Source organism: Cervus elaphus, chromosome 18 (assembly GCF_910594005.1).
Source record: "Cervus elaphus chromosome 18, mCerEla1.1, whole genome shotgun sequence".
In the NCBI taxonomy this organism is placed as follows: Eukaryota; Metazoa; Chordata; class Mammalia; order Artiodactyla; family Cervidae; genus Cervus; species Cervus elaphus.
Window position 1 is genome coordinate 117369554 of NC_057832.1, and position 22575 is coordinate 117392128.

Below are 22575 nucleotides of genomic sequence, written 5' to 3' on the forward strand. Positions count from 1 at the left end.
ATATACTGTCTAGGTTGGTCATAACTTTTCTTCCAAGGAGTAAGCGTCTTTTAATTTCATGGCTGCAGTCACCACCTGCAGTGATTTTGGAGCCCCCAACATAAAGTCTGTCAGTGTTTCCACTATTTCCCCATCTATTTGCCCAGTGATGGGACTGGATGCCATGATCTTAGTTTTCTGAATGTTTAACTTTAAGCCAACTTTTCCACCCTCCTGTTTCACTTTCATCAAGAGGCTCTTTACTTCTTCTTCGCTTTCTGCCATAAGGGTGGTGTCATATGCATATCTGAGGTTAAGAACCCCACAGAAGCATTTATTTTCATTCCAGTATTTCCAAAGCCAAACTACCAACAGGATCGAACTTAACGGAGCCTGTGTCAGTCTCCTTCATGAGCGTTCTGCCAACACATCTTGGGAGATGCTGTTGGAAAAAACCCTGGGTCTGAGCTCTTGTTCTGGTTTCTCAGTTTACTGTGTGGCTTTGGGCAAATTATTTAGTCCTCTGATCTCTCTCTACTTCCTTTATTTTGTGACAGAGGTCATAAGACCTGTCCTGCTTACATTTCACATGAAACGTGCATATTTGGAAGCTTCTGAAATCAGATAGTATGCAGTAACCTCGCTGATCTGATTCCCCAGACCAGAATTGGGGTCCAGAAATCTGTGTTTTATACACACACAGACACACACCCTCCATTTAGGGTCTACCAGTGTCTGAACAACTGCCAGGTCAATGTCCATCCTGGCCCATTGGAACAGGTGGGAGAGGGACTTCTCTGGCAGTCCAGTGGTTAAGACTCTGCGCTTGCAAGGCAGCGGACACAGGTTCAATCCCTGGTGGGTGAACTAAGATCCAGCTTGCCACACACACACACAAAAAGAAAAGGCAGGAGAGACAAAAAGAGAAATGGTTCCCAAAAAAAGGGGAGAGGAGAGGTCTTGGATTCAGGATTTCAGGGGCTGACGTCCTTTTTGTGTACCGATTTCCTCTTTCCGACCCAGGGAATCACATAGCAGGTCAGACAACAACACTTAGGAGAAGGGCTGTGACTTCTTTAACCAGAACACCCACCATCCCCGGAATTCCCACACTCCAGAACAAAGCTAAACTCCAGGCACACGTCATCGCATTGGAACCTTATGAATCCCCTGCGAAGGAGGCTGTGTCTTTACCTTACAGATGGGAAAACAAACTCTGAGAAGAGATAAGTCATTTGCACCAAGTCGCACACCCCAAGGGCAGAGTCAGCCTGGATTGCTGCTTTAATAACTCAGAAGGGATGCCAGTCCCGGGCACCTGTCATCAGTCTGATATGATCTGGTACTATTTATTCCCTCGGTCTGGATCTCTCCAATTTCCAAACCTCCCAGGTATACCACCGAGACAGTGACCATTGAACGTTCCTCAAATTTGTGCAAAACACAAGTGACCCAAGTCATCGCGTCATTTTCTTCTGAAACTGGAGCAGTTGTGGGGAAAAAGAAGAGGTGACAGAGCTGCTCTAGCTGAGATGAGATGGCTGATGAATCAAACAGACTGACTGTAAAAAGACATTGAGAAAATTGGGGAAATCGGGACAGGTACTGGATGAATCATTGTTTCTTTTCGTGGCTGTGATAAAGCACTGAGGTTCTGTAGGAAAATGCGTTTTCAAGTGTGTCGGGATGAAATGACATGTCTTGGCTGTGTCATTAAAAGAAGGGATATGAAAATGTAGTCTGTGGAGTTGCAGAGTCGGACACAACTTAGCGACTGAACAATGAAAATGCAGCAAGATTTTGGTAATTGTTTTAGGTGGATGATGAGTAAAGGGCATTGATTAAAGAATTCTCTTCCTTTTTTATGTATGCTTGAGAAGTTTCATAATTAAACAACAAAAGAGTCAATTCAGACTCTGGATGTGATACCAGTCTTCTCAGATCCACTCACCCACCCTCACCTCCCCAACAGCCCCGGCTCCTGCTGGCCCTCGACTGCTAAAGCCACGCAGTCCTAGAGCAGCCTCGCTCCTTGCAGCCAGCCCTGGCTCCCCGCTACTGCTCTGGCTTTTCTATAGAGGACATGCACAACTTGCAAGGGGGGGCCACAAACCCCAGGTCTACCTTTGCAGACATGCACCCACTTCCCTTCTTCAGCTGTAAAGTGAGCACAAGAGTATCTCCCTCACAGATCACTGAAGTGGGATAATCAGCAAACTGCTAGACACAGGGCCTGGCTTTTGCTAAATGTCCAATAAATATTACCTTTTACCCCTGTGATTACCTCGATCCGATCACACCACTTACCTACTTAAAATCATCAGTGTTGTGTCTGACTCTTTGGGGCCCCATGGACTGTAGCCTACCAGTCTCCTCTGTCCATGGGATTTCCCAGGCAAGAATACTGGAGTGGGTTGCCATTCCCTTCTCCAGGGGAATCTTCCCGACCCAGGGATGGAACCTGAGTTTCTCCTTCGTCTCCTGCATTGGCAGGCAGATTCTTTACCACTGAGTCACCTGGAAAACCCCAAACTGTCAGTTCAGTTCAGTTCAGTCGTTCAGTCGCTCTTTGAGACCCCATGGACTGCAGCCCGCCAGGCCTCCCTGTCCATCACCAACTCCCAGAGTTTACTCAAACTCATGTTCATTGAGTTGGTGATGCCATCCAACCATCTCATCCTCTGTCATCCCCGTCTCCTCTTGCCCTCAATCTTTCCCAGCATCAGGGTCTTTTCAAATGAGTCAGTTCTTTGCATCAGGTGGCCGAAGTATTGGAGTTTCAGCTTCAACAAGTCCTTCCAATGAACACCCAGGACCGATTTCCTTCAGGATGGACTGGTTGGATCTCCTTGCAGGCCAAGGGACTCTCAAGAGTCTTCTCCAACACCACAGTTCAAAAGCATCAATTCTTCGGCGCTCAGCTTTCTTTACAGTCCAACTCTCACATCCACACATGACTACTGGAAAAACCATAGCTCTGACTATATGGACCTTTGGTTCCCTACTAATTTCTGACAAGGTCAGAGTCCCTGACTTACTGCAAGAGGATCCCACCACAGGGCCTCGCCTCCTCCAGCCTCAGCTCCACCTCCTCTTGCATCCCTGCTTCCCTCCCTTGTTTACCATGTGGCTCGGTGCCTCTGTGCCTTCATACCTGCTCTGTCTCAACCTGCAAAGGTCTCACCCTCCCCTGGGCTCCCCGGGTGAGCCTCTCTGAAGGGCTGGCACAGGTTCCCTGGTTGGGCTCCCCAGGCCGGCTCATCTTCACCCTGGCTCTGATCACATTGGACTGTCATCAACTGCCTCGCTGGTCTCCTTCACCAGCCTGGGGTAAGCTCTCTCCCAAGGGCCTGCACTCTACAATCAGTACAAGATGACCTCACCCAATCCTCCATCAGGCCACTCGGCTTCCAGACTGAATTTCAGAAGAGGATACTTCGACTTCTGCCTCAGGGCCTTTGCATTCACTGTTGTGTAAGTCTCCTGGGCTCCTCTTAAAAGTGCAGATTCCGACTCAGTAGGTCTGGGGCTCAGCCCTAGACCATGTGCTTCTGACAAATGTCCAGGAAATGCTGCCAGTCTCAGGACACACTGAACCGACTCCTTCCCATCCTCTGCTGGGCTCCAGCCAACTCATCCTCGGGTCTCAGCTCAAACTCCACTTTAGAGGCCATCTCGCCCCTCCCAGGGCCCAGGCCTCCTCTGCAGTCCCACACATGCTGTGTGAGGTCTCCCTGACCAGCACGGAAGCCCAGGTGAGCTGCATGAGTGCCTCTGGGCTGAAGGACAAGGTTCAAGCCCCCCATCCACACTGCTTCATGTGAGCCTGTGGCCCAAAGTTGGGGGTGGGGTGGGTGGGAGGAGCCCTACTCATCCACCTGTCACACTGGGGAACTCACCAGATACCCCGACCCGCCCAGTGCCCAGTCCACCCTGGCCAGATTCAACTAGCAAGTGGATCATCTGGGAAGGCTCATCGGGGCTGCCACCCGCCCTGCCGCACCCCGATCCTGCAGCGAACACACCAGTCTCTGCTCAGAACAGCCCCCAGCTCACTTGTTCTTGTCTCAGCAAAATTAGGAGCAGGTGAGTGCAGACAGCACACCCGGGGAATGAACTCCCTAGTGAAGCTCTCACCACACAAATCATGCAGAGCTCTGAGAGCCGGTCCAGCTTCCCATCCTGTTGAGTCCCCTCCACCCGGCTCCCAGGCACACCCAGAGCCTTGTCCTCCACCACTGTCCACCTGCACACAGGAGCAGGGCCCACCAATGGCCTCACCCGGGTCAGGAGCCCCCCACCCCCAGATGTTCAGGATTGGGGTGAAGCCACCCACACGCTGCAGGGCAGAGAGCCTCCCCTCCAGGCCCAGGGCACCGAGACTCTGGGACAGGATCGTGTTCTCTAAGACAGCAACGGAGGCTCATTTTCAATCGTTTTTTTATTCCACCATGTCTATCCTTCCCGCCACCCCAAAGTCTCCACCTAGGCCCTGTCTCATCTCGCCTCAGCCAAGGCGGTTCTGAAGGAGTGGCTGACGGCCTTGGGCAGGGGGGTGGGGGGCGACCTCTTGGAGGCTGAGCCTTGGAACCTGGCTCCAAAGGCCTGGGGGCATCTGCAACAGGCTCCTGCCCGTGGTCCTCGGCCTGGAAGGAGAAGGCACGGTGATGTCCAGGCCTGTAGAGATGCTGCTTCTCCTGGGTCGGGCGGCGGCTGAGTTGGGCCGGAATCACATCCTTGGCAGGGCGCCTGGTGACCATTCTACTTCGTGCCCCAATGGGAAAAAAAAACAACCAACAGTCCCATCTTCAGCTAACGATTCCTCAGACGACGATCAAATAAAAGGCAAAAGGCAACACAATTTGGCAAAGGTTTCTTAAATTTTAAATTAAAAAAGGAAAAAAAATGCACACAGAAGAGATTCAACTTAACTGCTTTGAAGAAATATATTAAAGAAGGTGAAGTTAAAAAAAAAAAATCAAACCCCAAATAATGATAAAAATAGATGTCTCCTCTGTAAAATTCTGGACTAATCTACTGAGTCATTCATATCTATTCAGTATTCAGAGCATGAAGGCAAAATACCAGAGTATAAAAAAATTAAAACACAAAACTAACCAAAACACCTTGAGATACTGCCTGTGAGCAAGCCCGCCAGGCTCGTGGCTGGCGTGGACCCCGCCAGTGACCACTGGAAGCTTTGCTGGGTCTGGTCCCTCCCGCGCACGCCCTCTGCAGACCCCCAGGGCCTTCAAAGTTCTTCCCTGGTTCTGCTCAGTTTTGTGGCATGTTCTTCTATAAACTTGCTCAAATGCTCCAGGTCCCTGTTTCCGTCCTCGAATTTAATTGGGTTCTTTTTGTCCCCACTGGGGGCAAAGTAGATGGTGGGGAAGCCCTCGACTTTGTAGCGGTCGCTGGTGACATCGTTGGCCGTGGCGTCCATCTTGGCGATGACCAGGTTCTTGTGGCCCTTGTACTTCTTGCCCAGGGAGGTGTACACCGGCTCCAGCTGCTTACAATGCCCGCACCAGGGCGCGTAGAACTCGATGAGGACGTCCTTCTTAGGGTCCATCACGATGGAGTCGAAGGTCTTCCCCACGACAACCTTGACCGGCCCCTTGTTGTTCTTGGGCACTGGCTGGGATTTGATGACCGGCTTCAGTTTTCCTGCCGGGGAAAGCAAGCAGAGGGGGGTGTGAGAGCCAAAAGGCCCGGCCCCTGGTGGCTGTGACTGGACCAGGCAGAGAGGCTGGCCCAACACGCAGGAGGCTGGGGCAGACAGACGTCGCCACAGCCAGGCTGGACCTTGTCTCCAAAGCCCAGCCCCTGCTTCTCTGATTTCCTCAAATCCTGTACTTTCCAGCCCCTGCAAAGGCCAGAGCAGGTGCAGATGACCAGTCTCACCAGAGGCTTAGCAGACACGATCCTCTTCAGAGAGGCTGTCCCAAGAGGCTGCCAGTACAGAGGGATCACTAAGAAGGTGGCAGGCCGGAAGCCACGGTGGGCAGCAGATAGAGCAGACAGGATCGGAGGAAGGTCTGCCCACCGAACGGGGCAACCGGGACCCTGAGCCACGTGCTTAATCAGATCAGAAAAACTGCACTGGATGCCAAAGCAAGTTTCCCACATACACGAAACTTGTCTGTTGCACTTTAACTCTTAAAGTTTTTTGCGATTTCTAAGACACCTGCCTCTTTCTATGACAAAGAAAAGAGAGAGGAGAGCAAGCAAACCAACAGGGATTCTCCGTTCCCATGCTCCGCACCCTCGGGTCCAGGAGGAAGCCCAGGCCGGGGTCCTAGAGACAAGCCGGCAGGGGCTGCAGAAGCCGGGGTGGGGGTATGGGTGGGTGGGGTGGCGGCCGGGGTGCGGGCCCACCTTTCTTGAAGGCGGTGACGAAGTCGCGCAGGGCGTCGGCGTCGAAGTCATCGGGCTCCATGGCGAACCTGCGGCCGCCCTCGTCCAGGATGGCCGCGTTCACCTCCTCCCCGCTCTCGCTCAGCCCCAGGTCCTTCACCTCCGTGGCGAAGTCCTCCTCGTCGGCCACGGCGAAGGTGTACTCGGGGAAGTCCTTGGCCACCTCCAGGACCTTGTTCCGCCAGAACTGAGTGGCTGAGGGGGGACCGAGGGCTTGGGCTCAGGAGGCTGGTCCCGCCCGATCGTCCCCGCGGCTCGAGGAGGGCCGCCGGGACTCCCAGCCGACCCCCTGCTCAAGCGGGGAGGGTAGTGGGTGGCGACTCCCCCCGCAGCCGTCGTTACCCACACCCCCCAGCCCGGGGCTCACCCGCACGGTAGTCGAAGCTGAAGTCCACGCCGTAGTAGACAACCACCAGGGGGCGCCGTGCATAGCGCTTGGCGTCGTTGGCAGCCTTGCGGTGGCCGACCAGGGGCAGCGTGTGCTTCACGACGTGCTCCGTGATGGCTGCGGCCTCCGTGGAGTCCTGCGAGAAGGGGGCAGGTGAGGTGCAGCTGTCTGCTGCCGGCCCGGGGGAAAAGTCTGCCCCTAGGGACGTCACGGGGCTTCCCTGGTGGCTCAGAGGGTACAGCGTCTACCTGCACTGCTGGAGACCTGGGTTCGATCCCTGGGCTGGGAAGATCCCCTGCAGGAGGGCATGGCAACCCACTCCAGTGTTCTTGCCTGGAGAATCCCATGGACAGAGGAGCCTGGCGGGCTACAGTCCATGGGGTTGCAAAGAGGCGGACAGGACTGAGCGACTTCACTAGGGATGTCACAGGGGCCCTACTCCCCCAGTGAACCTCAAGTGAGCCTCTCAGGCAGCCAGGGCGCCCTTCCCTCTGGGTCAGGGCTGGCTGACCAGGTCAGTCCGGATCTGCTGGGGCGAGGCCTGCCTCCTGGATGACAGAGGCGCAAAGGTGAGCTGAACTGGGTACAAGGTCTCGTGTTCCTCTGGCTGATCCCCACAGTAGCCTGTCGGGACACTATAGGATGAGATGGTCAAAGTGGCTGCTGGGGCTCTGGGCTCTGCCTGCAGAAAGCCCACCCCGGACCACTGGTGACAAAAAGCCCGGGGGGCCTGGGGAGGAGCGTGGGGCAGACAGCTGCACCACAGATGAGGAACCTGAGGCCCAGCAGGGTGAGGCCATCTGCCCGGCAGGAGAAGCGGTGGATGAACACCTCTCTCCCCTAGAGCCTGAGTCCCATCTGGATGGACGGTCAGGGAGGTGGCCCCAGCTGGCACTGAAAAGTGGCAGGACTGGCCAGCTCGGGGAGGCAGCAGGGACAAGACACAGTGGCAGCGGGGGCCTCTTGCATCAGGACGGCCCTGGACCGCCTGTCGCGGAGAAGGCGAATTCCAGGGGCACCCAGGGTGGATGTGCTCCAGAGCTGAGCACTCGGCACCCAGGGGCCCAAGTCGGAGCTCAATGCCTGAGCCCTCCTCACTCACGTCTGCAGCAAACAGACTGTCTTTTCACCACCAGCCTGCGTGTGCTGACTTTACACCTGGCTTCATCTTATCTGTCTGGCCCTTATCTTCCCTTTGTCCTAACTCCTAGATCCATTGTTTTTAAACTGCATGTTATCTGTTATGTAAATTTTTTTACAAAGCAGCCCTTAAATAATTCTGGGGACAAAATTGGTATATAAATGATACCAATCTATTGAAAAAAAAAAACGTTGAATGTAAGATCGGGCAGAAGCAAAAAGAGCGAAGTAGCAGTGATGTGTTTAACAGACTGTGGATCTCAGCCGTTCAGGGTCAAGGGCCCCTTTGAGAATCTACTGAAAGCCTCAGATAGACCCCTTTCCTGGGAGCAGACACAGACACCACACAGAACTGTGTCTGGTCCCCATGGTCCCCCGATCCCAAGTTCACCAGGGCTCCTCTGTGGAGCCAGGGTCAGTATCTCTGGACAACAGAAAAGAAGCCAGAGGGGGGAGGGGGAGGGACAGGGGTGTGATGAGCCCACTCCCCTATGTCCTAGCTGGGGACAGAGCACACGTGCCTTTCCCCTTAGTCTGCTCCTAACCCGCTGTGGGACCCTCTAGGTGTTAGCTCACTTCTGTGCACCCCAGTCTCTTTCTGTCAAATCAAACATCTGGATTCAAGATGTAAAGTCAAAGTTGCTCAGTCATGTCCGACTCCTTGCGACCCTATGGACTTCGGGAATTCTCCAGGCCAGAATACTGGAGTGGGTAGCCTTTCCCTTCTCCAGGGGATATTCCCAACCCAGAAACTGAACCCAGGTCTCCCCCACTGCAGATGGATTCTTTACCAGCGGAGCCAAGAGGGAAGCCCAAAAATACTGGAGTGGGTAGCCTATCCCTTCTCCAGGGGATCTTCCCAACCCAGGAATCGAACTGGAGTCTCCTGTACTGCAGGCGAATTCTTTACCAACTGAGCTATCAGGTCAAAGTTTCCTCCAAACCTGAGTATCTGTTCTGTGGAGCTCGGGGACCCTGGGAAGCACTTGGAACACGAAGCGGGACCCGGGCTCACCCTCCATCCTTCTCGAGATGAATGTGTCACCTCTTTAGGGAGACTGAGAGCGGGGGGCCCCGAGGAGGAAGGAAAGGCCAGGTCCACAGTCACAGCTCCTCCCAGTGAACAAAGACGCCTGTCAGTGCTCCATAGCCCTCAGCACCCAAGCCGCGTGCCGGCGAGTGGGGCTTCTCTCCGAGGGAGCTGGCCCATCACGAGGTATGGGGAGTGGGCCACCCTCCTCCCGAGGCAGGTGGAACTGTGCCAGGGCCTTGGCCCCACGACCCACCGGGCATGTGAGGATGCCCCCCCCCCCCCACCACCCCTCCCGTGAACTCTGACCTGTCTGAGCGACCTTCAGGACAATCGGACGCCCCAGGGCTGGCACCCCTCACCCACCTTTATGTCCATCACGTAGCTCTTGGGCTCGTATTTGGACTGGAATTTCTCAGGCTGCATGATGACCAACTTCCCCAGGGAGACTTTCAAGAACTTTGCTATTTCGGTGCTGAAAGTGTGGTGGAATTTGTAATCCTCTCTCAGGCTGTTAGCTGAAGAATTGACAGAACAATAAATAATACACAACGTATGAAATCGCTTCAATGATTTAAATTCTACTCTACCCACGTCAGCCAAAGCAAATGCCCAGAAAATGGTGTAATTAACCACAAACGCTGTGTGGACAATATCCAGAGCTTAGACACTTGAAAGAAGTCTGGATTTAAAAACCTGGTATAGATGTAATACCTTAAAATCTATGTATCTCTGAATTTATTTTAAAAATAAATCTGAAAAAAAAAGGAAAAAATAAATAAAAATAAACAATTGGAACCTTCACAGAAAAACTTCATCTCAGACTGACTGTGGTCTGATGCCGAGAAGCACATTAACCCAGACTGCCAGCCAGACCCTCCTGTGTCTGGCACGAGAACCCGCCGTCTGCACAGGGGCTCACTTCTCGAGTGGCCTGTTGAGGCTGCAGTTCTTCTGTTCTACGTATGTGCTGCGCTATACTCAGTTGTGTCTGGCTATCTGTGACCCCACGGACTGTAGCCTGTCAGGCTCCTCTGTCCATGGAACTTTTCAGGCAAGAATACTGCCGTGGGTGGCCACTTCCTCCTCCAGGGGATCGTGTTGACTCAAGGATCAAACCTGTGTCTCGAGTCCCCAGTATTGGAAGGCACATTCTTTACCACTGCGCCACCTAGGAGGCCCTACATACTTTTATTTAAATCTCGGGAAACTCCCAAATGCAAGCCTGCTGATATTCTAGAATGGGGGCTGGCAAACTTTCCTAGAAAGTACTGGAGAGGAACTGTCTCAGCTTCGTGGGCACCACGGTCTTGACAACTCAGCTCTGCTGATTAATGTGCCAACCAGCCAGCGTGCTCTGTCCCCGGGGAACCTGCAGAACCAGGTGAGGACCAGGTTCAGCCCGTGGGCAAGCCTGTCAACCCCTGCCCTGGACCCCACAGGGCACCACCTCGGGCCCCCTGTGTTGTCCTTGACGAGCTATCTGGAACCACGCTGAGTGGAGTCTGCGGTCCCAGGAGGACAGGCCTGTGACTGGGTTACAGGAACAGGGCTGAGGGCACAGTACAACTCAGGGGAGGCAGGGGGCAGCCTGGACAAGCTCACAGACAGACTTGGGCTCAAATCACAATTTTCGAGCCGCCAGCTGTGTGACTTCAGGCCTGCCAGCTAGCTACTCACCACCCTGAGTCCCAGTCCCTCCTGTAGAAACAGGTCAGGGAGCTCTCAGACCATCGTAAAAATCAAACAGCCACCCAGAGGGGTGTTGCAGGTCAGTCTCACACCTGTTCTAAGCCGCCAGACATGCGGGTATCTGTGATCAAGTGGCCATGGAGGAGACAGCGTCACCTCAAGAGCTTCCCGCCCAGCCCCCTTGCTCACAGACCCTGTCTTCCTGCCAGGACCCCCTCTGCTCCCGCCCCCGTCAGCCCTGCGCCCCTGGGGCTGTCTCAGTTCCTTCCCCGAAGTCCACGCACCAGGCCCCGTGACTGTCACCCCTGCCTGAGCCTAACCCACCTGGCCACGAGGGGTCACAGGTGTCAGACTGGACGTGCGGCAGCTGGACGGGCAGCACCAGGGCCCCCCCAGCCCTGAGTGCCAGAACCTGCATTTTGACAAGATCCCTGGGAATCTTTAGGCACCCAGATGGTGAGGGCTGAGGGGTCCCTGGCTGCCTGTGGCCCTGGGTGGACTAGGGGACCCCCTCTGCGAGTTTTTAGCAGTTGGATGACACGGTTCCTGAATCAGTGAAGACTGAGGAAGCACAAATGGACTTCAGCTCCACCGTAACCGTTACAACATCCCTCTGCAACTGACACGCACAGCTGGGACCATGAGGCACAGACGTCAGCACCAAGTGGCGAGCAGGGCGTTAACAGATCGTAATCACGACTTCCAAGAAAACCAAACTTCTGTGGTGTGTGTGATGGGGTGAGGGGTCCAGGGCACTCAGGAGCTGGGGAAGACCAGGAGCCTGACTGTCCCCCAAAGACCGGCTTTGGTTCATCACCCAGGGGCCATCCAGGGCGGCAAGGACCCCCATGGGACACTGCTGAGAGGTGTTGGTGATAACTTCGTATCACCGGGCAGTTGGTTCAGCACTTCCGCCACTTTATCTCCACTAATGTAACAATCTTCCACATAGAGAAGGTCTTCCTGTTGGCTGAGATCTCCAGGTTGACCGAGTCACTGCCACTTGGGGCAGCTAACCACCAACAAAACCGGGACTCCATGCCAGGTCTGACGCAGAAACCCTCACTTCTGGTCAAGACCCTCCCCCGGCAGCGGGGCTGGCTCTGGGAAGGGACCCTGGCAGAGGAGGGAGGGAGGTAATGACCTTGGATGAACTTGCCTGGGCCCCTCCCCTCCTCTCAGACCCCGGAGGGACACCACAGAGCATTCTCATCTGTTTCCGGAGAGATCCTATCACTCATGTGCAGTTAAGGCAACAGAGAACCGATCCCCGACCCCAGAAAGGAAAGCCCATTTCCACACATGGAATCTCGATTCTTCCCTGGGCCCTAAATCGACACCCAGGGGTCTTATGCAACAGCAGCAACCCCAGAAGGCCTGGGCGGGTACGTGCTGGCCTGAGACCCCTTCTCACCTGCGTCTTGGTACAGCTGGTAGGCCGGGTCGCTCTCCGACTTAAAGACCCCAATGATGATGACGTCGTCTCCATCCTTCAGGAACTCCTGGACCTGCTTGAGGGCCAGGATCTGCTTGGAGGGCGGCCCGGACTGCTCGATCATGTAGTCGACGATCCCTGGGAGCAGAGCACACGCCTGAGCGGGGCTTGGGGCTTTGGAGGCACTGGGAGCTCCCCCCACCAGGCCCAGAGGCGGCGGCCCTACCGTATTTTTCCCGTGGGCCGTTGTAATCGAAAGCCTTCCCCTTGCGGAAGATCTTCAGGGTCGGGTAGCCGGAGACGTCGAACCTCTTGGCGAGGTCTGTCTCCGCTATGGCGTCGACCTTCGCCAGGGGGATCGGGGGAGAGCGCTTACTCAGCTCCTTGGCAGCCTTTTCATACTCGGGGGCCAGTTTCTTGCAGTGTCCACACCTGTGAGAGTGAGCGGCTGTCAGGAGCCTGTTCCAGGGTGGACGCAGCCTCCCAGCTACGGGAAGTGCACACATCTAGTCTGCATTCCTGGGTGACCTCGAGAGATCCACCAAGCCAGAGATGCCCCTAGGAAGACAGCGTGGAAGCCTGACGTGGGGTATGCGACGGGAAAGGCCATGACATTTCTCTTGGCTGGACAGCTCGGGGGGGAGTTTCAACCTCATCCTATTCCCCAGCAAAGACTCTGTAAAACCACCCCTCCCAGCTGAGCCCACTTCATCCACTGCACGGTGGGCACTTGGCACCAGCCTGCTCCTCGGCTGGCTCTGCCTCACGTGAAGGGGTCTGTCTTCTGTTGCCCCTGGCCTGCGTGGCAGAGGGTATAGGATGGGTCTGACCAGTATCTGGTCACAGGAGACGGACACCACCTTACCAGGGAGCATAAAACTCCACCAGCATGATGTCAGCATCATTCACCACCTCATCGAAGTTGTCCTTGGTCAGCACAAGCGTGACTTCTGGTGGAGGCGTCCAGTTGGGCTGGGAGACCTCTTTGACCTTGGCCACAATTTCTGGAAGAAACCACACAAGACTGAGCACGTGAAGGCCCCTGGCTCTACGCGCAGGTGGGGAGGCGGGGGGGGGGGGGGAGAGAACATGGGGTCACAAAACAGGACACGTTTGATTTCCTGAAATCCAAGCCCATCTACTTCAAGGAGATCAAACCAGTCAATCCTAAAGGAAATCAGTCCTGAATAGTCATTGGAAGGAATGATGCTGAAGCTCCAATACTTTGGCTACCTGATGTGAAGAGCCGACTCATTGGAAAAGACCATGATGCCGGAAAAGATTGAAGGCAGGAGGAGAAGGGGACGACAGAGGGTGAGATGGTTGGATGGCATCACTGACTGGACATGAGTTTGAGTAAACTCTGGGAGCTGGTGATGGACACAGAGGCCTGGTGTGCTGCAGTTCATGGGGTCGCAAAGAGGAGGACACGACTGAGTGACTGAACAACAAAGCCCATCTATAGCCAGGGCCCCTCCGCAGTTTGGGGGCCACAGTGAAGAGCCCGAAGGTCCATGGTTTCCAACAACCACACATCCACTGCCATGCACACTGCTCGAGGCAGTCTAGCCCAGCCTGATGAATGAGACTGTTAAGTGCACCCCGAGAAGTCACCTCCCAGTGTTCAACTGCATATGCCTAGTAATAGTTTTGGGGGCATTCCTCTTAAGGCGTATAAATACATCTGTGTTTAGACATGCACGTGAAGCACTGGCACGTTACACACGGCATAAAATGTAACCAAAGTCGAGAAAAATGGGAGGAGCAGCAGCTCCTATGCTGCCCAGGCTGCACCAGCATCGCCTGGGAAGCAGTTGTAAAAAGGCCCGCTTGTGGCCTAGATGCCTGGAGACACCGGGCAGGGGACACGAGGTATATGCTCACAAAGCACTTCCCAAGTGGTTCTCAGAAGCAGCGGCTGCCCACTGTTTCTCTCCTTTTGTGGCCCTAGAATCTGTGCCAAGGAGCCAGGTCCGAGAACCACTCCCGCAAAGCACGAGCTTTCTGGAGCGCAAATAGCAGTGCCTCCCGGTGCAGGCAGACCGAGGCCCGGGAGAGGGGGGCCTCAACTCAGGGGAGCCCCCTTCTGAAGACACACGGGAGGTCTGGCGCCCAGGGACCCCGCTGAGGCACACACTGCCCTCAAGATGCCAAACTGGGCCACGTTTCTAGCTGTGAGGTGTTGAGGGCAGACCCCCCAAACACACACACGCCTGCACAGACTCTTGAATGGCTCGAACGGAACCTTGAGATCAAGTCCACGTGACTCACGCTCGGATGAGGAGCCCAAGGCCCAGCCAGGGGGGCCCTTGTGGGGGACACAGGGCTGTGCGATGGCAAGAAAGACCCCAAACCTACACAGCAGCATGCCCACTGTGCCACACTGGGAGCGGAAAATGCAGCAGAAAGCAATCTTTTTCTTTTTTAGCCTTCAAAATGCTGAAGGCTACCACAGTGTTATCTTTCCATTCATTTGATGAAACCGATGTCGTGCCTGATGCGAGCCAGGTAGAGCTCCAACAGGTCTGGTTTTAGAAACGCCATCTGGTTCCGTGCACCTGGTTTTAGAAATGCCAGTGGTTCTGTGAGCTCTGGACCCGTGGGTTTGGCCAGCCCTGGGCGCTCACAAGAAACGGACCCGCCGCTCACTGAATCAGAAACTCTGGGCGAGGGCTCGGCAGTCTGTCTCAGCGAGTCCTCCACCCCACACCCTGGGAGTCAGGCCCAGCTAGACATTGGTCCAGGACACTAGTGAGACCCATGGACTTTAACACAGGGGCTCCAGATCTTGAATTTCACGGCTGTTAAGTGTACCCCCTTCTCGTCCAGGACAAGTTTATTCTGATCAGAGTCACCGCGGACATTCCAGCAGGTATCGCTGCCAGCCCAGTGGGCTGGGCTTCCTCTCTGATATCCGAATTGCCCTCCCCTCTCCCTTCCTGGGGAAGGGAGCCCCGGCCCCCGACTTCCTCTGGCGGCTCAGGGCCCTCACCTTCCTGGGTCCTGGAGCCCTCGTAGTCAACCGCCTGCCCCTTCTTCAGGATCTTGATGGTGGGGTAGCCGCTCACATCAAACCTGCTGGCCAGCGCCGACTCTGAGGTCGCGTCGATCTTGGCGACAGGGATGGGAGGGTCGTTCTCCTTCAAGGTGGTGGCGATTTTTTCGTATTCTGGAGCAAACTGTTTACAGTGCCCACACCTGAGAATGAGGGTTCGGGATGGAGCAGGTTAGCTGTGCCCAAGGAGGCGTAAATCCAGCTGTAGCACAGAAACCGGGGCACTGGAACCAGCGATGTTTGCGGTTAGCGAGAAACGCGAAACGGGGAAGGCTGAGACGGCAGGAAGTCAAACAGACCCAGGGTGAATCCCAGCTCCGCCGAGGGCAGGTACTTTCAAAATCTCCACACCCCAGTGTGAAGAGAAAACTCTCCCTGGAAGATGCTGTCTCCTCCACTCTCACGGGGTTTTCCAGAGGCTACAGGACCGACAGTGATGTCAGCATTCTGATGCTAACGAGTAAAGGGGTTACTGCCACTTAGAAATGATTTTTTTTCATTTCTCTGTTTTAATTTCCAACATGGTAACTACTGATAAACATGACCCACGTAACAAGCTAGCTGAGGTCCTCAATATTTAAGGGGTTAAGAGGTCCTGAGAACAAAATGCTTGAGAACAGCTGATCTATACACCAGGAATGACGTGACCTCATAGGTTTGCCCTAAGGACTGTTTACTTTATACGGAGCATCTCATACTATGCTGAGCAAACAACATTATGTTCATCTTGACTATTTTTTTCAAGAAACAGTCAAGTCAAAATGGGCCAAGAAGGGCAGGAGAAAGCAAAGACAGGATTATGAGACGGAAAAACAGCACAAGAGAGGTGGGAGAAGGAGCCCAAGAGTCATGACGAGCTGTACCGTGAGGGTGAAAGATGGGCGGTCCCCATAGGGTCCAGTGTGAAGCTGGGCAGCCAGCCACCTGGCTCCGGGCAGGAGGAAGGGGTGGGGTCGAACCTGCACCAGGGGACGTGTCTGACACCCCCGCAGGTCTGTGTCATCACAGCTCCCCGCAGCTGTAACTAGCAGAGGACGTGTTCACATTTTTTAACCAATGGGATCTGAACCAAGGCGGGACGAGCTCCTGGAGGCGGGGCGCGGGTCCTCACCATGGAGCGTAGAACTCCAGCAGTACTGTGTCTTTGTCGGCCACAAAGTTATCGAAGTTTGCATCGTTTAGGATCAAGACGCCGTTTTCCTCCTTAACTTCCAAGTCATCGTCGTCGTCATCATCATCGTCGTCCTCGTCCTCCTCGTCATCCTCCTCAACGGCATCCTCTTTGTCAGAAGAATCTGTGCAGAAAATGCCCAGGCAGGTTAGAAAACTGATGACCTTCCTCCTTAAAAGCCTTCCTAGGACCCCACACCCTCAAAGTGGTCCCGAGTCCTGAGTAATCCGAGGGTCACCACCATGAGAAGAGGCGGTGACTGCGGGCCTCCCAGAGCCCATACATCTGCATGTGGGGTGGGCACTTCAGATTTCACTTAAAGGGAGGTGATGGCTAAAAGATGACTGAAAACTAACTCCAGGTCTAGAATTTAGTCTAAACACTGCAGCAGGACTTGGGTGTGGGGGGTGAGACTGGCCTTGATATTGAAGCTGAAACTCCAATACTTTGGCCACCTGATGCAAAGAGCTGACTCATTTGAAAAGACCCTGATGCTGGGAAAGATTGAAGGTGGGAGGTGAAGGGGACGACAGAGGATGAGATGGTTGGATGGCATCACTGACTTGAACGGACATGAGTTTGAGTAAACTCCGGGAGGTGGTGATGGACAGGGAGGCCTGGCGTGCTGCAGTCTATGGGGTCGCAGAGAGTCGGAAACAACTGGGCGACTGAACTGAACTGGACTGGACTGGCCTGGCTCCGCAAGCCCAGAACAGAGAACCCTCCTTCCCGCTACACAGGTCTGATCCACCCCACAAGGCTCCTCACCCACATCCAAGCTGTGTGTTCAGGCTCCTCCCTTTGTGGGTCCCCCATGTCCGGGCTCAAGGGCCAGGCTAACTTCCACAGACATGTTCCCCTTCCTCACCCTCTCTGCTTTCCACAGGTAGGAAGGACTGCCTCCAACCTCCCACCCCCGCCCCCACGGATGACTGCCTGGCCCCCCAAATCAGTACAACCAGGAAACGAGTCCTGGTTCTCAACTCTTTCACCCTGGAGGTTACTCGGGCTGACTTTGTAAGTAAAACACGATTCCCTACCTCCTTCCTCCACACATCAACCTTTCCCTGAAGGATTAGAACACCTGTGGGCTATTTTTTATGTGTATCTCCTAATCCAAGATGGATTAGGAGTCCATCATCCAAAATGAAAAGCTGAGAACTGCACTTGTTTCCTGTTCATACTTTTGTGGGACGCCTGGAAGCAAAGTTCTCTTTCCCAGAACACAAGAATATAAGCACGTCTTATCATCAACAAGGTTCAGCAGAATTTGCTGCCGAACGACAGGTACAGAAACCCTGAACGGCAGCTCTCGTTACCCAGGTTCCCAGCAGCTTCCACGTCAGCAAACAGAAATGCCGGCAGCACGACTTCATCAACTCGAAAGGCAGAACATTTCAAGAGGCCCATTATTTCTTTTTGGAGATGCTTCCCGGGAGACAAACCAACACTGATTGCGGGGCTGACGTTAGGGCTTGAGAACCTGCCTGGGGACCCGGGAGCCCCTTGGGACTTGCCCTATCTCAGGACCCACCCCTTATCCCTCCAAACCAGGCCCACTGCTGCCTCTGCAGCTGCTCAGGCAAGCCAGGGGGTGCTCTGGGCAGGGCGGCAGCTTTGCTTGTTATCATCAAGATCTACCGACCTGTACACTAATTACCAAAAGTGAGCTGAAAACCCACCCCACCCTCCGAGCCCCACTTCCCTCCGCACTTGTCCTTTTGAACACCCACCGCTTTTTCCTTTCACAAGCCCCTGTCCTCCACTGTGGGGAGCTCTTTTTGCAGCTCTAAAATCCAAACAGAAATGCCACCAACTTGAGAAGGCGCCTGTGTATCCTGGGCCAGGGTGCTTCCCCGGCCCCCAGTTTTCTATCCGCCCTCCCCAAGCCCATCAGCATGCCCACGTCTCCAGCCACCTCGCCACCTCCCTCCTCCACAGTGGGGACCCTGCGTGCTGGACAGGCCTGCAGAAGCCCCAGGCCTCCAGCACTGTCAGCAGGAGCCTTGGGGAGAGCAATGAGACCAGGCTCCCTGGATGCGGAAGGGGCAGGACCCAGAGGAAGACAACCAGGCTCAACCCCATCCCCACCTCCCAGGCTGGTGGCCTAAGCTCTTTTTTTTTTTGTCCTTTAAATTTATTTATACATATATTTTTGGCCACGTGGTGAGCATTTGGGATCTTAGTTCCTTAGCCAGGGATAGAACCTGCAGCCTCTGCATCAGAAGCTCAGAGTGTTAACGACTGGATCGCCACTGAAGTCGCAGGGAAATCTAAGGACCTGATGCCCTTGAGAACCCCTAGGTTTACACGAGCTGGCTCCGGGCTCCTGGTACTTCTAGGAACACTGCCCACAGCAACCAGGCAAGGCAAGCACCAGCTGACCTCTGCTGGCCTGTGGAACCCTAACACAGCCTCTCCAAAAGGCTGGTCTGCCGGCCCCTCACTTGAAAGTCCCACCTGAAACGACCCGCATGGGGACCGCAAACCCAGGGGCTCGATGCGGGGGTGCTGTGCTAGGTTCTCTGCTCCGGCAGGGGGCCCAGGAGGCAATACATGCCTTGCCCCAGATCTGGGAGCTGCTGCGGGCAGTGAGGCAGGCCCCAGGGCAGGGCAGCTGCCAGGGCGCTCAGCTCGGCCTGAGAATCAAGCTTATTTGCAGGCAGATGGAAAGACTGGAGGAAGACTGGAAAGAAAGCTCAGAAGAACTTAATCCTCTCTTCAAGCGAGGTAACAGCTTGGGGAGGAAGAGGGACTCGGCTGCCAGTTCAGTGCACAGAGATAAGGCGAATTTTACAAAAAGGAAAAGCAAAGAGGTTTCCAACCCAGCCCCAGGCCGCAGTGGTCTGCAGCACTACAGCGATGGGGCGCTCACGATTAAATGGGGACCGTGAGTTATCCTGCGACAGAGCTCCTAATAGGGAAATCCTTTATCGAAACTTTTTTAAGAATGGATTTTCATTCTGCATTTTTAAGGACAAACAAAATGAAAGAATGTTCCCTATGTAATGAAGGAGCACGGCCCCCACCTTCCACTGCTCCCCAAGTTGCCAACAACTCCCAGTGTTGACTCCTCTGCATCTGGAGAGGGTGCTGGCTCCGTATTCCCCCGGACTAAACCCCCCACCCCCCGCATCCTGACAAGGAAGATATCTCACAGTTTAATGGGGAAACCACCTCTTACTGGGCTACACTTTTAAAGCTGGACACTCTAGGACAGAAATATATATCCAAAGCCTTCCGGCCCCTTCTGGAAGGGCGCCATCCTCCTCTGAGCGCCCCTCCTCAGTGGGTTTCCGGCATCATCTTTGCACGCTGCTGGGCCCATCCACCAAGGCCACTCCTGAAATGCGGGCCCCTCCTAACTAGGTCACTGCACCCCCAGCCCACTGCCAGCAGGGCACCTGACAACGCCGGATCCCGCCCAGCCTAGACACATGCCGCTCCTTCCAGCATCTCCTCACCTGCATCCTCAGCCGGCGTTAACAACAGATGCAGGAATAACATCATCTAGCTGATCGTGTTTCATGGGCCAGGCACTGTGCTGAGCACTTATACAACTGTCTCAGCCCCCGGGGGAAAACACACTACATGCCTTTCACCAACGAAGAAACAGAGTTTCAGTCACCTGCCCAGGAGCACAAGGCTACTGAGGGGAGGGTCCTGACCACTCAGCTGCTACGCCTTGCTGGCCCATCAGACTTTCTTCCCAGGATGCCCTAAGTGTTTTTAACCTCGTTTGATAATTACTTCCCAGAAGTGAAAAAGAGGCAATGACCTGCATCAAAATATCTCCTTTATACTCTTCTGGTTGGCAAGATGTGAGAACAAGTGAGAGGCCTGACAACCGGAGGCTCACCCATCAGAGCTTAAGTTGTATTTAGTAACCGTCCTTGGGGGGCACTGATGGGCCCAGACACCACTGGGCTGTTTGAGTCTAACATGCACAAGAGGCGGGGAATTCCCTGGTGGTCCAGGGGTTAAGATTCGGAGCTTCCACTGCAGGGGGCACTGGCTGGATCCCTGGCTGGAGAACTAAGATCCTGCAAGGGGTGCAGTGCAGCAAAAATAGATAAAATGCACAGGAAGCAAAAAAGAGGGGGGGAACCCCTCAAGACTGGGACCATCTGGGGTAAAGGGAAGTGTGGTCCCAAAATAAAATCCACAGGAGGAGTTACCTGTGACAGAAACTAAATATGAAGGGCGAAGGATGGGAAAGAGTCAAGGTAACCCCTAGAAGCCCCACTCCAACCAATTGACCACAATGATCCCCAGCTCACCCTAGAGGCAACTGCCTCCCAAGGTCTCCAGTGCATTAGTGGCCTGTGACAAATGACAGACTCACTCATCCTAATAACCAGTGGTGTCCATCCACGTCTGCCACTCTTCCAGGCCCCTTGAGGCTCCCCACAAGACAGAATCATCTGATCGGAACCAAAACAAAGCTACTCTGCTCTCTATGTTCCAAAAACTACCATCCACCTCCACTGGTCCTCAAACATTAACATGCCTCCCCAAAGGTTACTTTGCCCCCTAATCAATGAAATGTGTTTAAAATGCTGACCTGAGGGCCCAGACTTGTGTTCTTCCGGTTGGGTGTATTTTGGGACTCTGTATTTAAATAAGCACCGGGGGATTTGGATAAAGGTCCCAAGACACACTTGTAGGTGACACTGCTCTCTGGTTCCTGTGGGCAGGTGTTCTTTTCACCAAGCGTTGGTTTTCAACTTCCTTTTCTGTGTCGGCAAAGACTCTTGAATCACTGACTTGCATAAAAGTTACTCAATCTGAAAGAGTATAAAGTTCGCACTTCCCTTACACACTATCAGAAAAGGGGGGTTATTTATACTGGAACAAACTCAAGAGGAAAAAAACTCTAGTTATCCAGAGGAAGGCCAGAGGAAGGAGTTAAGGCCAGTAATGTGCAGTCCTGTTCTCTAGCAATAGCAGTCTTTTCTTCACTTAAGTTTTCTAATTCTCAAAGTTCTCACACACCACTTATTTTTAGCTAGCCGATTCCAAAGAAAAATGCAGGACCGATGGCTGGTAGCAGCGGATGTTCCTCCCAGAGCCGGCGCTTTATGAGAAGAGGCCAGACCGAGCCCTAACTCCCAGACCCGGGGCAGTGACTGGCACATACAGTCGGTGCCGAATACATGCTTGCCGAAGGAATGCTACCTCCGGTTTCCAAAAGACGCAAACCAAGCCATCCCTTTCCCCCTCAAACCAGAACCCTCGAGTTACTTCTATCCAAACCTACAGACCACAATTTTTCAGGCATAAAACGACTGCTGCCCGCGGCTGTCCCCAGGGCTCCCATTCGGGACGTCACGCCCTCGCCCTGTTTTGAAACCAGCGGCCCCTCTCCCTTCCCACTCCTTGGGCATGTGAGCCTCAAATACTTAACCAATTCCCAAGCTCCCCTTCCCAGGAGTGGGCAGTCTGCCTGGACCCGAGGAAAATCGGAGCAGAATCAGGGCGAAGAAGCCAGCGTGCAAAGAAGGCACTTCATACCCTCTCCGCGTCCAAGCCTCGGTGGCAGCCCCAGCCTCCTCGCTGCCCTCCTCTCCCGGGTCGCCCAAGCGATCCTGTCCTCCCGCTACAGCCTTCCAACTCCAGCAAGTCCCTGGTCCGCGCGGTGCCCCCAACCCGGAGCGCGCGGCCCGCAGGCCCAGCCCGACGCCGCCGCCGCTTACCTTCGTCCGGGCCCCCGGCGCTCGCCACGGCCAGCAGCTGCGCCAGGGCCAGAAGCAGGACGAGCATCCAGGCTTTCCGGGGCCTCATCGCGGCGGTGCTGAGCGCAGCCTCCTTGCACCGGCGGCCGCTGGGCGATCCCGTACCTCGGGCTCGGGTCTCAAGGAACCAAGCGAGAGGGAATAAACCCCCCCTCCGGAAGACCTCCCAGGCAATTAACTGGGGGGCGGGGAAAGACGCGGGCCGGCCAATCCCAGCCCGATCTGGGGAGCGGGCCGCGAGCGCCGCGGTGCGCGTCCAAGCCCCGCGGCACCACCCTCCGCGTGGACCTCCTCCTGGACCTCCTCCGCGCGCCCCGCGGCTCTCGCGTTTAAAGATCGGAGCGCTAACGTGAGGTGCCCCCTTCTGATTGGCTGTGCCGCGGCCTCCAATCAGCGGCTGCCACTCGGTTTGCCGGGAGCGCACAGGCTGAGAGAGGGAGCTGGGGAGAACAAAGGCGGCGGGCCGGGACCCGAGGGGCGGGGCCGGGCTACGCCTCGGGCAGCGATTGGCAGGCGACGCGGCGGGCGGGGCC

The 22575-nt window shown here is 54.9% G+C and overlaps 1 protein-coding gene across 1 annotated transcript; it reads right to left on the reverse strand.

Annotated features, from left to right (window-relative positions):
* Window positions 1–4402: 4402 nt before the first annotated feature.
* PDIA4 (protein disulfide isomerase family A member 4) lies at window positions 4403–22338 on the reverse strand. Its single transcript, XM_043872413.1, has 10 exons — window positions 22004–22338; window positions 16248–16431; window positions 15074–15279; window positions 12947–13085; window positions 12308–12513; window positions 12061–12219; window positions 9321–9472; window positions 6764–6920; window positions 6358–6591; window positions 4403–5646 (listed from the first exon to the last, which is right to left on the reverse strand). Exons 1-10 carry the CDS (start codon window positions 22089–22091, stop codon window positions 5231–5233), a joined length of 1941 nt encoding a protein of 646 aa, XP_043728348.1. The 5' UTR covers window positions 22092–22338; the 3' UTR covers window positions 4403–5230.
* Between the last annotated feature and the right edge of the window lie 237 nt (window positions 22339–22575).